Source organism: Choloepus didactylus, chromosome 12, assembly GCF_015220235.1.
Source record: "Choloepus didactylus isolate mChoDid1 chromosome 12, mChoDid1.pri, whole genome shotgun sequence".
Taxonomy (NCBI): domain Eukaryota; kingdom Metazoa; phylum Chordata; class Mammalia; order Pilosa; family Megalonychidae; genus Choloepus; species Choloepus didactylus.
Genome location: NC_051318.1, coordinates 101736455 through 101751415, shown reverse-complemented (window position 1 = coordinate 101751415; position 14961 = coordinate 101736455). Strand labels below are relative to the sequence as shown.

The following is a 14961-nucleotide window of genomic DNA, read 5'->3' as shown; positions in this document are numbered from 1 at the left end:
TCTGATCCCACATAGTGGGGAGGGCAGTGATTTCACCTGCCAAGTTGGCTTAGCTAGAGAGAGAGGGCCACATCTGAGCAACAAAAGAGGCACTCAGGAGGAGGCTCTTAGGCACAATTATAGGGAGGCCTAGCCTGAGTGGATAACATTTGAAGTCTAAATAGCTGAGTGTCTCAGTCAAAATTCCCAGGAAATCACCATTACATTTGTTACATGCCAATTTGTGAGGGGTAAAAAAAAAAAGGAAAGTCCTTCTACACTATAATTTTTTATTCTCTGACATAATGTGTCTTATTTCATGGCTTAATCATAAAAGAAATAAGAAATAAGCAGGAGAGAGGGGACGCGGAGCCAGAACTGCAGAGCCCGGGCTTGCGGCCGTGGCAAGAGGGCCTCCCCTGGCCTGTGGGGCCACCTACCTCCTGCCTCTCCACGTCCATGTTCCAGACCACAATCCCACCGTCCCCGCCACACGAGATGAGCTGCCGCGTGTGCTGCGCGTAGGACAGGGCCTGGACTCTGTCGCTGTGAGAGAGACCACGGGTTAGCCACAGTGCAGGAGAGCAGAGGGAACCCAGCGGGGCCAACGTGGGCACACACCCGCTGTAACCCCAAGGATCGATCTCAGATCACTGAGGCAATTTTCAACGTGCAAAGGTCAGGTGAACACCCGAGATTTAAAATAAGCCAACCCACTTATTTTTCATGCTGCGGTCCCAGGAAGAGGTAGTCAGTTACCAACACTTAAGGAAAAAAGTTGACCGCACAACTGGTTGTCGTATTTTACTGGTTCCTTCCTTCCTTCATTCATTCAATTGTTGACACATGCTCATTCTATTATTTGTTCAAGAATGCTGATTTTACCTTCAAAAAAATTATCCTTGAAGAGTTCTGGGGGTTACCCACTGGGATGGCGCCCATCGGAATTACCTGAGAGCCAGGTAAACCACGTTACCTCGAGGTGCATCAAGGGTGGCAGAAGCCCAAGCATTTCTTTTCTCAGTACCCAGAGTGAATCCAAAGTAGCAACAGACTCTAATTTTGCTGCTATTTATCTATTTTATTCCCTCTTTACTGATTTTGCACTTTTAGTTTGTGCTTGGTTGACAAGTTGTTCTTTCTCGGTGGCGACAATGATGGGGAATGCAATTTTATGGTCTGACAATTTGGTGATCCATAACAACGCATTACAGAGATCTACTCTCTGTTGGGTGCGAGAGAACAGGGAATCTGGTTTCTTGCTCTTTTCTGTGTGTATATTTGTCTATTCTAAGCTCAGCTCAATCAAGAATTTTGCATCCATGGGGAAAGAGAACAGCTCTTTAACATGCAGACTTGTAATTTTTTTGTGTTTCAGTGTTTATTCTTGACCTGTGGCTGATGTTGTAGAACCGAAGCTATTAAGCTCTGTGTGTCTGCAATTCAGAAAGGCCTTAACATCTTGTTGTGTATGGAATGCTTTCGTATTTCCAGAGGGTATTAGTAAATTAGATTATAGCACTTCCTAAATTTAAAGAACTTGTTCTGACTGGCTTGCAGAGATAAACAAGTGACTATATAAATTAAATATTTCTAAAATTCACAGAAAATAAGGAAATTGAACCCATAATACTTTCAATGTGCTAGACTCAAAAATAAAATTTTTCTTACAGAAACTAAGTAACTTAGAGACATTTAAGAATCCAATTTCACAAAATTAAGGTTAACTCTGGAAAATGAGACTAGAATAATAGGTTTTAAAAAACAGCTATGTGTTTCCTCTGATTTATCAGTGTTAAGTACAGGTGTACACTTTATTTTACTTGGGTTTGTTTCTCCTAAACTTATGAAAGATAACTATACAATCAGCTAATGCTACTCTTACATAATGTTTAAGATTATGAAAAATATAGATTTGCGCTTGACTAAATTGAATAAGCATTCTGACAAACATTTTTGTATAAAAAGTAATTCTATTTTTTAGTTTATCAATTTACAGGTAATTTTCAAGATCTTAGATAACTTACAATGTACTAATATTAAGTTGTGCTAACTGACACATAATCATTGAATACCTAGATAATTTCTAAGTAAGTTAGAATACTGAAATTTTGATTTCAAAGCATAGTGTTAAGTTTATATATGTGTGCTTATTTTTATATGCTATAGAGAGGTTTTACCTTTTGTTCATGTCAACGAACATCATTTTGAATGAGACGTACAAGTGATGTCATTTGCTATAGAAATTTGTGTTATGTGCGTTCAAGAGCTTTACTCATCTACTAAAAGGTTTGTATATGACAATTCTCAATTATCTTCCCCTGATCCTTTGTCAATTTTCTCTGTGACATACACGTTAGTAACTCTGGTTAATTATTATAATTAAAATGGGTTAGTTAGACCAGGAACAATAATGACAAAGAATACAACTGTGTACATGTTTTTTGTTTTGAAAGAAAGAGAAGTTTTGTCTTAAAGCCATGGTTCTCAAACTTTCTGGTCTCAGGACCCCTCCCTGCATACTCTTGAAACTTAGTTGATTATATATTGTCTATGTTATTATTTTTGTAATTTTCCTGTAAGTTTGAAATTATTTCAAAATAAAAATCTTTAAAAAAACCCACTTAGTTGAAGACACCAAAGAGCTTTAGTGTAAATAAGTGATAGCTATCAATGTTTAATGCCTTTGAAATTAAAACTGAAAAATTTAAAATATATTCATTTGAAAAATAGCAATTATGAACTCTTTGCATTTTAACATAAATAACATATATTTCATCAAAAACAACTATTTTCCCAAAAAAATTTTTAAATGAGAAAAGTGGCCCTGATTTACAATTTTGCAAATCTTTCTAATGTCTGGCTTAAAAGAAGACACCCAGATACTTTTCTCTTTTTGCATTTGTTGTGGTAACACACCTCATGTAGCCTCTGGAAAATTTTACTGTATATTTTGGAGAGAGTGAGAATGAAAAAGGCAACCCTAAAGTCAAGTCTGTTGGTTCTAGAACGTGAAAGAGAAAAAATGAAAGATAAAACTTGGAAAGTGAATTTTATTTGCCTGGGCTTATAATCTTTGAGTCTGAAAAGAAGATATGAAATGCATTAAAATGTTGGCAGAGTTCCTTTAGTTGGGCTTCCTTCCTTGATTACTGATGAATGCCTTTCACTTCATTGTGAAAAAATATGCTTTACCTTCTGTGGTCTCTGCCTCTCATTAGAATTATTTTCAATGCGTTACGCTGATTTTTATTAAAATCTTTGGTTATTTAAGGAAAAAAAAAGAACATAGACTCCTCATGTATGAAAGAGCTAAATTCTTTAAAACTATGTTACTTTCCATGTTTGTTCTAAAATATTTGATTGTTACTTTGCGTATCTAGAGAGGCAGGTACTTTGTTTCTTGGGCTGTGTGTTCTTTTCTTAATCAAGTACCTACATCTTCTTTGACAACTCTTTTGGTTTTGCCTTCCAGATTGAACTCTATATTTTGAAAGATAAAATAACCTTTTTTTTAATACCTAAAACTAGAAGGGTCCTGGAAAATCACAAAGATTTGCTCCTTTATAAAAAGAGGGGTGCTATAAGTAATTAGATTTGTTTGATGGATTCCTCTTTTAAGAGCTGCATAGAAGCTGTCAGATCAGAAGAGATGGTCAGTCTTCTCCAGTTGAAGTCTGTACAGGTGAACTGCTGTTAATATTAATATTGCAAAAATTGTATACTTTATGGGAAGACCCTGGTGATTTGTCAATGCCCTGATTTCTATACTATGTTTACCTTCGGGGGAACACTCATCAAAACTCTTAGGAAATACGTAGGGTATATCAATAAAGAATTTTACTCTCCTCCATTTTGATACTATTGGTAACAGTAAAAATTAACGATTAAGCCGTTAAATCTCTATAATCCACAGATAACTGATGCTTGCCTGCAGGCAATGCTGAAAGCTCCAGGCCAGGGTTTGTGATGTCAACAAAGGATGGCCTCAGGGTTTCATGGACAAGGACTGTAGGTACTAGGTGTTTTCATATACTGGTATTTCGAAGAAAAGACTTTTAGGCACAGGCTTCTGAGCTGAAATCGCTTAGGCCATTTTCTAACTGTCCCAGTGGATTGTGTCAGGCCTTCCCAGGATTTCTGGACTCTTTAGTCTGGAAGCAGATGGCTTCATGAAAGCAGACTTACACTAAACCAAGATCCAGCAGAACGAGAACTAATTACACAGGACTGAATGAAACGAACAGGGAAATTTTATTGTGGGTATTTGTTGGGAATAGTATTGACATTGTTTTAATGTCTATTGGGTGGCTATATGAGGAAGTCTTTTACTTTTTAAACTATCTCTAACCTACAATTTAGTAAATTATACTTTTATAAGCTAAATTGAAACATTTAAAAATGATATCCAATTTTCACTGATTCTCCTGGAATTCAAAAACCGCTACTTTCAAAACTCTTGCTTTTCATGGCAACCTAGTTATTTGTGCGGGTTCACTCAGAATCCAGACTGGTGGTCCCTGGATCCGATGTCTAGCCACGTGACATCATGACAGACCTGAGTCACGGGCCAGGGCTCATGAAGCCCTCCCAGGAAAACTGGCCTGGTGCCTAGTTTGCAGGCCCTGGCCTGACAGGAAGTGAAGAAGGTACAAGGCTAGGAACCTAGCAAATGTTGGCAACTTTGAGGAATTCAATCCAGTATATAAGCACTGTAGGTGAAATATGGTGAAAGGCTTTTGGGCTTGGTTACTTAGCCTTGGGATAGCAAATAATAGAGGCTTTTACGGAAGTCCGTACATTAGTGGTTGACTACAGAACGGCTCTTGGTTTGCAAAGTAGACCCAAGAAGGCCTACATGTGGATTCATGCTCTCCCGTGCAATGTAAATGACCAGGTCAAACCCAGTCTGTGTGTGATCAGAATAATCTTTGAGGTTACTGTGATCACAGAGGATCACAGAGTGGAATTGTGAAAGATGCTGAAATGGGCAAGAACAGGTTCCTGAGCATCTGTCGGTGGACTATCAGGTGTGTCTAGTACACTCTTCCAGGTTATTTTATTTGATTCTGTAGGGGCCTGCACCTTTCATATCTTTAACTGAGCTGTTTTACAACTCTGTAAGTCATAGAAACACTATTATTGCAAATGATTCTTGACCAGTGAAGATGCAACTAACCCCCAACTCCTGCTCCACCCATTGAAGAAGCCAATTTTCCATCTACTTACATTCCTGATTGCCTATTGATGTGGCTGATCTTTGGGCTTTCCTGTGAACTGGTTGTAACATCTTACTGTTTCTCTTACTAATTAATGAATAATACAAAATCTTTGACGTGTTCATTTAAAAAAAAATCAGTGTTGTCTCACTACCTCTCTTGATTATTTTATACTTTTAAGTATAGAGCGCCACCATCCCGACACTCAAGGGCAAGAAGGAAAATCTATCTACTTGTACAGACTCGTAACCCTGTGATTTGAACGACATTTCATTTGTTTAGACATCTTGATACACATCGATGATCTTGTAAAATTCAAATAAGCCACAGAAGGAAGTGCTTGGCCACTCACAGCTGACAGCAACATTCAGCAACAAATACACAATTTATGGGACTTCAATACTGTTAATATTCCAGTACAGAAAAGGGGAATTCAGTGATGAATGCTGGATTCCAAGCTTTGTAATAAAGCTGCTCGGTGCCTTCTTGATTTAAGGATTCAAAATATAACGACAAGGATTCAAAATCTAGGTGATGGCCCATCCCCTGGTTCACAGATTAAAGGTTATAAGGAATGAAAAGACGCCTTCTTACTTTTGTTTCATCTGACATCACTGTAGCATTTATACTAGAAAGCATTTCAAAACTGGTTATTATTTCATGGCTGAGCTCTCAGTGCACTGCACTGCAAATGATCTTACAAGTGCACAGAAACCCCACTTTTCACAACCACCAGGATCTGCCGTCTACAGAGACTACACTTAGTGGCACTGCCTCATGTCCTTTCTCACAAGTCCTGGAGACAACATGTCTGATCAGAACTGGCTACATAATTTGGGGGACCCAATGTAAGAGGAAAATATGGGTGCCCTTGCTCAAACACCATTAAGAATTTCCAGATGGTGACTGCTGAGCATTAAACCAAGCGGGGGTCCCTGCTAGGTGTAAGGCCCTTGGTCCAGTGTCTGATGCTGCTTCTGGGAGAATAACCAGAGTCTTCATCCTCTTTATAAAAGCATCTGCCCACGTGGTCACTTTAGGCCCTCTTCAGTCCCCAGAGAGAAGGAGGTGTCTTCAGTAGATGGCATCTTTCATTTCTTTGATGAAAATTCCCAGGTTACCTGGTGAAAATCTAATCAGCTCCGTATTTGCTACCAGAGACCTTGCTTGCTCTCTTGTACTCGGAGCTGCCTCATCAATCTCCCAAATCTTCACGGACAGAGAAAGCTCATGAACAATCCACACACGTGAGGTCTGCAGGATACCTGACACCTAGGGCCATCCATGCCCAAGGGCCCCTAGAAGGGACTGCTTGCCCAGGGGCCCCAGACCACAGCCCGCCTGAAGCTGAACTCAGGGCCCTGTCCAGAGCACTGGTCTGAGCATCAGGGACGCTGCGGCCAGGGAGCGAGCTGAAGTCAGACACCGCTCTGCCTCTGCGATTCCTGAGCCCGACGTACTTGACTTCATGCAGCTCATTCTGTCTGGGCTGACCTCCAATGCCCCGCGCCGGGAGAACCTCATCTTCTGAGATCCACATCAAACACCCTCTACCGAAGCTTCCAACTTCCAGTAAAACTTAACAAACTGTCCCATTTTCCTCTCATTTCATACTTCCAATGCAGCTCCATAAAAGCAGAAACTATGATTTCTTAACCACTCGTTGTATCCTAAGGGCCTAATACAAAGCCTGGAAAGTAGATGGAGCTCAGCAAACACTTGTTAAATGAATTACAAAGTAGGGATTTGGCGTATGTGGCAACAATTTCACAAGAAACGCTACTGTCAGAGAGAAACAGCACTCATCTCCAAGGCTTGAGTTTTGAATTACTACAGATGTTTATTAGCAAATATCCTTTTAACAACACTGTCATTTATTAGGCCCTTGCTTCTGTGTTGATTATTTTTCATGCATTATATCAATTATGTTCTTGGACAACCCTGGGAGAGTTTTTCTTTCCAACTTACTTTAGAGATAAGGATCAGAGGGGTGAAGTGTCTTGCCAAAGGTCACACAGTCATTAGCAGCAGGGCTGGTTCAAACACAGCTTGGCCTGACTCCAAGGCTGGTGTGCTCAATGGCCACACTATACTGCCCTTTTCTCTTGACCATATTATGACCCTAGATTCCATCCTCTATGAAAACTCTAATTTCTAATACTTTGATCTATTATGTGCTCAGCTAAATAGCTGGAAATAGGAAAGGCATTTCCTCTCTATCCTAATTGGTCTCTAAGCACTGCAGAGAGAAACACACCTAAGTCTCACAGATTTGCAAGGAGAGAAAGATTTCACTCACTCTCCCTAAAACAGGACTCTACTTCTCTCCATATGTAGCCGCAAAAGCACACATCCCTCCAATATGTATTTATTTACTAATAGCCTTTTACCAAAAGGCTTTAAGGAAGTTTACAACGAAAGTCTTCTACATGGTAGGAGTAGTAAGATAGAAGCCAAGGGCTGGGATTGTGGAAAGGGGGGGCAAAAACACAGGCCGTGAGTGCCAGGTGTGGTGGCTGGGATCAAGCCCATGCAGCCCCCCGAATCCAGCCTTGGTAGAGAGGGGATAGCGTGGGGGGATCCATTGCAGGGACAGCATCAGAGCTTCACTTGCACATTGCATCAAGTTAGCATTACATTAAATCATCAAAAAGTCTTAAAAGCCTAAGCAAGCACATCAAATTACGCCACTAGAAAGAAAAATTATGGTCATGAAGTGATAGGTATTGTATAAGAATAAAGAAGGCTCTAAAAAGCCCAAGCATTATTATTTCACTTGCCAAGGTGGACACGGGACGAGAAATGTCCAGGTTAATGTTGCTGTAAAACCCACCCAGCTAGTAACTGGTACTTTTAAAGTGTAACTAGTCCCTGGGATGGAAACCTTTTCTTTGCCTTTCTTCCCACAGTGTAGCACACAATTACATTCCACTTGCTACGGGAAACAAAAACACCATGATGCTGCAAAACAAGGTAATATTGCATAGAGCTCTTTTTTTGAACTTGAAAACATTTTCACTGTCATCATTCACCTTCTCTAGTGCTAAAGCCTTCTCTGCTTTGATGGCATCTTTGCACACTACATCAAACTAGTCATACACTTCTGGGATTTCTGCTGCTGAAGGACGGCATGGAGGTGCAGAACCAGGAGAGGAGATGTGGAGCTGTCTCTCCACACCACGGATGGACATGTACAGGCCAGGGGAGGCTTCCCCCACCCTGAGGAATGGCAACTCCAGCTCTCACACTTACCAGTTACGGTCCCTGATCAGGGCTCTCACCACCATCAGTCCTCCTGGGGCAGGTGGGGGAAATGAGGAACTGCGGGAGGGCAAGGGGCAGCCTCAGACCTCAAGCAGAAACCCCGTGGCCCATAATGTGGAAAAGCAGTGGGGCCGCCACGGAGCATGGTGGAAGCCAGGGGTCACTCAGCATCTGTCTTGGTATCTGGGGAGCCGGCAGAGCTCCAGGGCACAGAGAAGGCTCCCAGGGGCTCTTGGGTGGACCGAGCTCAGGCTGGGGAGACCTAAGTCACCAGCTGGGGCCTCTGAGGATAGACTCTCAATATGCTCATCCAAAAAATGACATCTGAGGTCTCATTTTCAGAGGGTTATTGTAAAGTTAACCTGAGTATGTATGTTTGGAAAGCTCTTTGACAAAGTATTTGCAACTAATGAAATCGAAGCGTCCCTGAACCCCGACCTAACCACCCATTTCCAGGGAGGAGGAGTGGTTGCTGTGAGGTGGTCCTTAGGACCCCCTCATCCCCCCACCCCCACCTGCTGTTCCTGGTTCCCGCACCTTCCTTCCTTCATGAATGCCACCCCACTTCTTTCAATAGCTCCGTAACTTCACACCCTGGAATTCAAATGCAGTCAGACACAGGGACACCAGTCGATGCCAAAGATGTTCACTTCTCCCCACTGTGTGATACCCGGGTAACTCCTCCCAGGCTGAGACCCCTTGTAGCGCTCACTCCATTGCTGAGCTGGAATGGCAGAAAGCAAGGCCGAGGCCTTCTGCCACTGTGAAGGCCATTCTGGCGGGTGCCCCTGCTCTCACCAGCCTGCCTTCCCGAGTAAGTTCTAAGGGCTTGAGCCTAGCTAGATGGATTCCACGTACAGTGGCTCCATGCTCTAAAAGGACAGTTCTGTATCTCTTGGAAACTGGAAAACCTATTTGTGTTTTATTTTTCTGGGACTGAGAGCTCATATCTGAACGTTAGAGCCTTTCCTGTTTTAACAACTGCAGGAGTGAGTTTCCCAGCACGTTTGACACGAGGGTCAGGGGCACTCAGCACAACTGAGAACTGCCCGTCACCGTGTGCGTGAAATCCATGAAATCGCGCAAGAAGGCCTGGTGTCCTCATTAACTGCTGTGCAAGAAGGAAGCCCATTCACATTTAATGGGATGCATCCAATAAATATTACTGAATTTTATTCAAAACTGGCATTTCATTCCTCTGAGAGAGTCAGAGCTGGCAGGAATCACCTGGGAGATGAGGCAACAGCTGAGTGTTAATAAACAGGGCTGCAGTTTGGCTGCTCTTCCTTGCGTCCCCGGATGCTGTGGGCTCCTTCTACGCGACCAGGACGTGCCTCCCCCATCCCGGGGGGCACGAGTCCCTCCTGAGTGGGCAGTGAGGGCTGACTGCCACAAGCCAGGAGTGATCCCAGACAACCGGTCTCTTCTCTAACGTGAGAGAGAAGGGCTTCATTGCCACGTCTCTTAAAACTAAAATAACCATTTGTGCATGGGCCCTCCAAAACTTAATTAGTTCATGCCCAATAACCCCAAACTGTAGATGTAACTACTTAGGAAAATATTTGGAAACTAATGTTTCCTGGCAGATTTCCAGGAAAGCTAATGTTGCTTAAACATGGGAGCATGTCTGACGTCTGTCTGAGGCTGTCCAGGGTCACTGCTAGTATAATTTTGAAAAATTGATAAGCTAAAAACAATTCAGATTTGCTCTGGAGTTCTAAAGCGGATCTAAAATATTTTTCCACAGAATGATCAGGCTTTGCCCCCAAGGACTGTGGGCAAAACTCTCTGGGGCACATTTCCCCTGAGTGTGGCTCAAGGGTCCCAGCAGAGAGGAGCCTGGGCTGCTTGTTACAATAGCTTCCCATGGCACCAGAGCGGTGACAGAATCTCAGAAGACTGGGCCTGGAATATCCACTTTTTAACAAATTTCTAAACGATTCTTTGTGCACATCAAAGTTTGAGAACTGCTCCAAGGAAACGAAAGGCTTTCTCTCTGCTCTTATTCCCAGCCTCCTAAAATCCATTTCTTAAGGAGGAAGAGCCTAATAGGAATCAAGGAGGGGAGGCAATAAATATTTGTTCAAGTATAAAACGCACTATTTAAGGATATTATCTCTCCCATTTTTCTTAGGCTGCCCGCAAGGGTAAAGCCACATTTGAACTCAATTTTAGAAATTTGTAGGTCTTTATGGCTTGTATTTTTTAAGCTCTTTTTTCCCTCTCAGTCCCAAATTTTATTCTTACATTTCCTTGGTTCTAATTCTTGCCTTTTATTTATTTGCTGCCATAACATTTTATGGTTTTCGTAAAGCCCTCTCAAATCCTCTGTGGATAACATGGGGAATAAATACACACACACACTTAGGCACAGCTATAAATCAGAGTGGCCATTATTTGTGCCCTGCCATGCTCCTTCCACGCTAGGACCCTGCCAAGGAGGCCGGACCACCTTCCTTTGTTCTCTGAGTTCCTTCTAGAAGCGCCAGCAGCCTTACTTGTGTCCTTGGAGCTCGATGGCGGTCCCTTTCCTCCCGCCGATGTCCCACATGATGACAGAGTGGTCTGAGCTGCCTGAGAACAGCACGCGCTGGACGGGGTCCCAACAGAGAGCAGTCACGCCGCCTGGGGGGACACAGTCACCAAGGAGCCGCGTCACTCACGGAATAAAGGGACGGCAACGGAGCGGCATCTAGGGCAGTTCCCGGCAGACAATAAATTTTTGTTGGAAGAACAAATGAATGAGTCCTAAAAGAAAAAAACACTGCACCAAGGAATTATAAGCCTACCCGCCAAAGCATTTTTTACAAAATTTAATGTACCATAAAATCAATCACTATAAAGACCAAAGGGAAATGAAAAAGACAACTAATTGACCTTCAAACAACAGAAGAATGGAAAATGCTGCACTGTTTGGAAATATTAACCAGATTTTCTTAACTGCTGCTTACCTCACAGCATGACAGGAGAAGTGAAGAAGTATGATTTTTTATTCTTCAACATTAGGTATAATGAGACTACAATAGCATAACTTAAATTTAATTTTCTCTCTTTGGGATTTTAACTGACATTTACATCCTGAAATGTCAGTTTTCTCAACAGTAAAATGGGGGTGATGGTAATACTACAAGCACAACTGCTAATAATAATATTGTCAACCTAGTTCTTACCTACTTCACAGATTACATGGGGCCATTCTGTAAACTGTAGTGTGCAGGACAGATGTTGGTTTTTAGCAGTACTCTTGTTCTGCGGCTATAAAACTTCACAACAGATCTTCTTCTGTGGCAGTCCCCTTATAAATTTTTGAGACTCCTTGTGTACGGAGAATAGTAATAACATTTTCCACATAAGATGATCAGAAAGCCTACAAATACTTAAGAATGTCAGAAATACTCACTTTTTACATTACTGAAAAATACTGCATTCTGCAAAGAACAGAAAATAGCTTACTTGTTGGAATCTGACTTTTTGATTCAGATGATCAATTTGTTCTGATGGAATGTTATACTTGACAAACTTTCAGGGATGTTACAATTTTCTTAGAAGATTTTTTTTTTTTTTTTTTTTTAAGCTTGAAAGGGAAAAAAACCCCACCACCATTCTGGATTATGCTTAATAACCTCTTCCTCTACACACGCACGCCATTCTGCCTGCGTGTGCTCTGTGGGTGGAAAAATAAACACCATTTCCCCCACTGCAAATGTGGCTCGGCACCCCCCGCGGCTCCTTTCTCTCCCTCACCCCCACCCCACCCCTCCCATGGTGCCTGGTGCAGACAGGCACTCTGTAGCGCAGCAGCTGTTAACGAGTGAAGGCGCAGACGAATGGGAACCCAAAAACTTTTTTTTTTTTTTTTTTTGGTCCACATATCTTATCTGGTATTCTTTGCTATGCAGACTTAGCCCCTAAAACCAAATATTTTTTTCTCTGGGTACAACTCACCTTCTTTCCCTGGTATTAAACGCCTAGGTTAGAGCTGCTGCTTCTTTTTCTTCTTTGAACAACACTTCAGTATTTGAGAATGCAAAATTTCAGGACATGCATTCCATGCTACAAAACAGGTTATTTATTCCCACACAGTACCTAAAAGGCTAACTGTCAAATATCTGGGGCAGAGTTAGCCAACTGTCCACCTGAATTCACCCCCCCTTCCATACATGGAGTCCTGCAGGGACCACGTTTTCCAGGGGTCGTGTGTGACCAGTTCTCAGCGGCAGAATGTATGTGGAGATGGTGTGCACCCTTCCGGACCGAGGCAGGGGAGAAGCAGAGGTGCCTTTTCCACCTTCTCTTTACACTTCCTCCTAGGGGACCAACACTTCACAGCATGGGGAAATCACATCCCAGAAGAAGCCTGAGTTCCTGAAAAGAGCCGGAGATCAGGAACATCCCCATTGGGCTGTTGCGTGAGTGAGAACTGACCTGCTACATTAAGCCACTGAACTGCTGGTGATTATTTGTGAGACCGGCTAGCATTACCTATTACAATGCCGTACATTTACTGGAATACCATGATGACGTTGTCCCAAGAGGAAGGTGAGACCACCAAGAGTTACTAGCCTGGACTGCTAATGCTGATGCCGAACAGTTAAACAGAACTGGAGAGAACCCTGATTGCTGAATCAGCCTCCAAAGCAACCCATTATCTGAATTGGCTTTTCCTGCAAAATATATCTAGAATCTGATCACTTCTCACCACCTCTATTGCTACCATCCTTGCATGAGCCACTACCAAAATTCTTGCCTGGAAAATTAAAAAGTATGAACTCATATTTTGCTAGAAAGGCTGTGGGGGACAAACGCACTCTCATACAAATATTGCCGATGAGAATGCAAACTGGTAAAATGGGGGCAGCCATACCCAACCAAATTATATATGCGCTTAGCTCTGACCCATGATCTCACTTCTAGAAATTTATCCTGATGATTTAAGCAGCCCCCCACAATAATACAAAAATACACATGCACAAGGCTAGTCATTTCAGCATTGTTTGAAATTGGAAAGTATTGGGAACAAACTTAATGCTCATTTAAGAGTGGATGGATAAATGACAGTACTTCTATACAGTAAGGAACTATGCAGCTATGAGACAGGATGAGAAGCACTCTATGAATGAACATGACGTGATTTCCAGGGTACATTATGAAGAATGTAAGGCAAAGAGCAAAGGCATATCTGTATTGTGCTACCTTTCACGCAAGAACAGAGTAAATAAGAGAGCAGTGTGATCGGGTAACTCCAGCAGGTGGGCGGGAAGGTGGGGGAAGGATGGGGAATGGGAACGGCAGGTAAGGGATAAAGGAGAGTGACACTTCTGAGTATACTTTTTTGTTTGGGTCTGACTTTTGGAACCATGTTAATACTTCATATAATTGTAAATAATTAAAAGCAACAAGGATTTGGGGGTGGGGGGAAGGATAGTAGACCCCAAATAGAATATAAACAGACACACATAAACCTAGCTGCACTACAAATAAGTGATACAAATGCAGGGGAAGGGGAGAACCAACATAAGTTACTTTGGAAAACGGTATTTCGAATGTATCCTCTAAAGGTAAATAGAAAACGATCTGTACACAAATATGGTCCTCTAGTTAGCTGGTATATATTAGCAATTCTGAAACTATTCTATGTGCATTCTAGGATTGAGCAAATAAGTAAAAGTATTGAGGCTAATGAGCACTGAGTTCCCCACCATCACAGACAGGAGTTACAGATGAAGAAAGGGGGGAGGTTGGAAAGAGCTCTTGGGTGTTAGAATGGTGTTAGAATTGGAAGTATCAGTATATACACACACAGAAATAGAAATAGTTATAGATGTGTGGGTACGTGTACACACACACACACACACACACGTATGTATATGTATTTGTTCTAGCTCTCTCTACTGAAGCAATGACTCCCCATCAGCAACTGAGCACATTTCATGCTCAGATTTTGGTTCTTAAATATGACTCTCCAAAAAAGGAACCAGAGCTCTTTGGATGGATGATTCTAGGGCCAAGACAGGGACTGTACAAGATGTTCAAAAAATGACAGAGCCATGTCAAAGGAACACAGAAACCAACATGGACGGGTCACCAGTGGCCAAATCTAGGACAATCTGAGCAAAAAGACAACAGTAGTAATGATCCTCATCCATAGAAATAAATAAGAACCTGTGGATCCATGCTGATACAACAATTGAATAAATGAATAAATGGAGAAGTCCAAGTTTTTCCTTGAGGAGAACTCCAACCAACAAATGTAGAAGATATAATGATAACAGAAAATCACAATGTGGAAAACACCACAGCTGTAATTGTTTCTGATAAGAATTGCCAATGGATAGTGAAATTATTGGGAGGAAATATGATTAGAAATCAGATATTTACATACCTTCAATGTATGTCCCTATAAAAACTTACTACTTACAAAGGCTAATTCAAGTAGAGACATTTGGCAGATACCACCTTAACTAGGTGATCCAAGTTAACATCAGTTAACACTAGGTTA

The 14961-nt window shown here is 41.9% G+C and overlaps 1 protein-coding gene across 2 annotated transcripts in view; it reads right to left on the bottom strand.

Moving 5' to 3' along the window:
• WDFY2 (WD repeat and FYVE domain containing 2) overlaps positions 1-14961 on the bottom strand; it is a 204084-nt gene that overhangs the window by 14929 nt on the left and 174194 nt on the right. For both annotated transcript variants that reach the window (XM_037800667.1, XM_037800666.1), the window contains exons 7-8: positions 10961-11087; positions 420-525 (exon numbers count right to left, since the gene is read on the bottom strand). In XM_037800667.1, coding sequence (XP_037656595.1) covers positions 420-525; positions 10961-11087 — 233 coding nt within the window. The remainder of the gene's footprint in view (positions 1-419; positions 526-10960; positions 11088-14961) is intronic.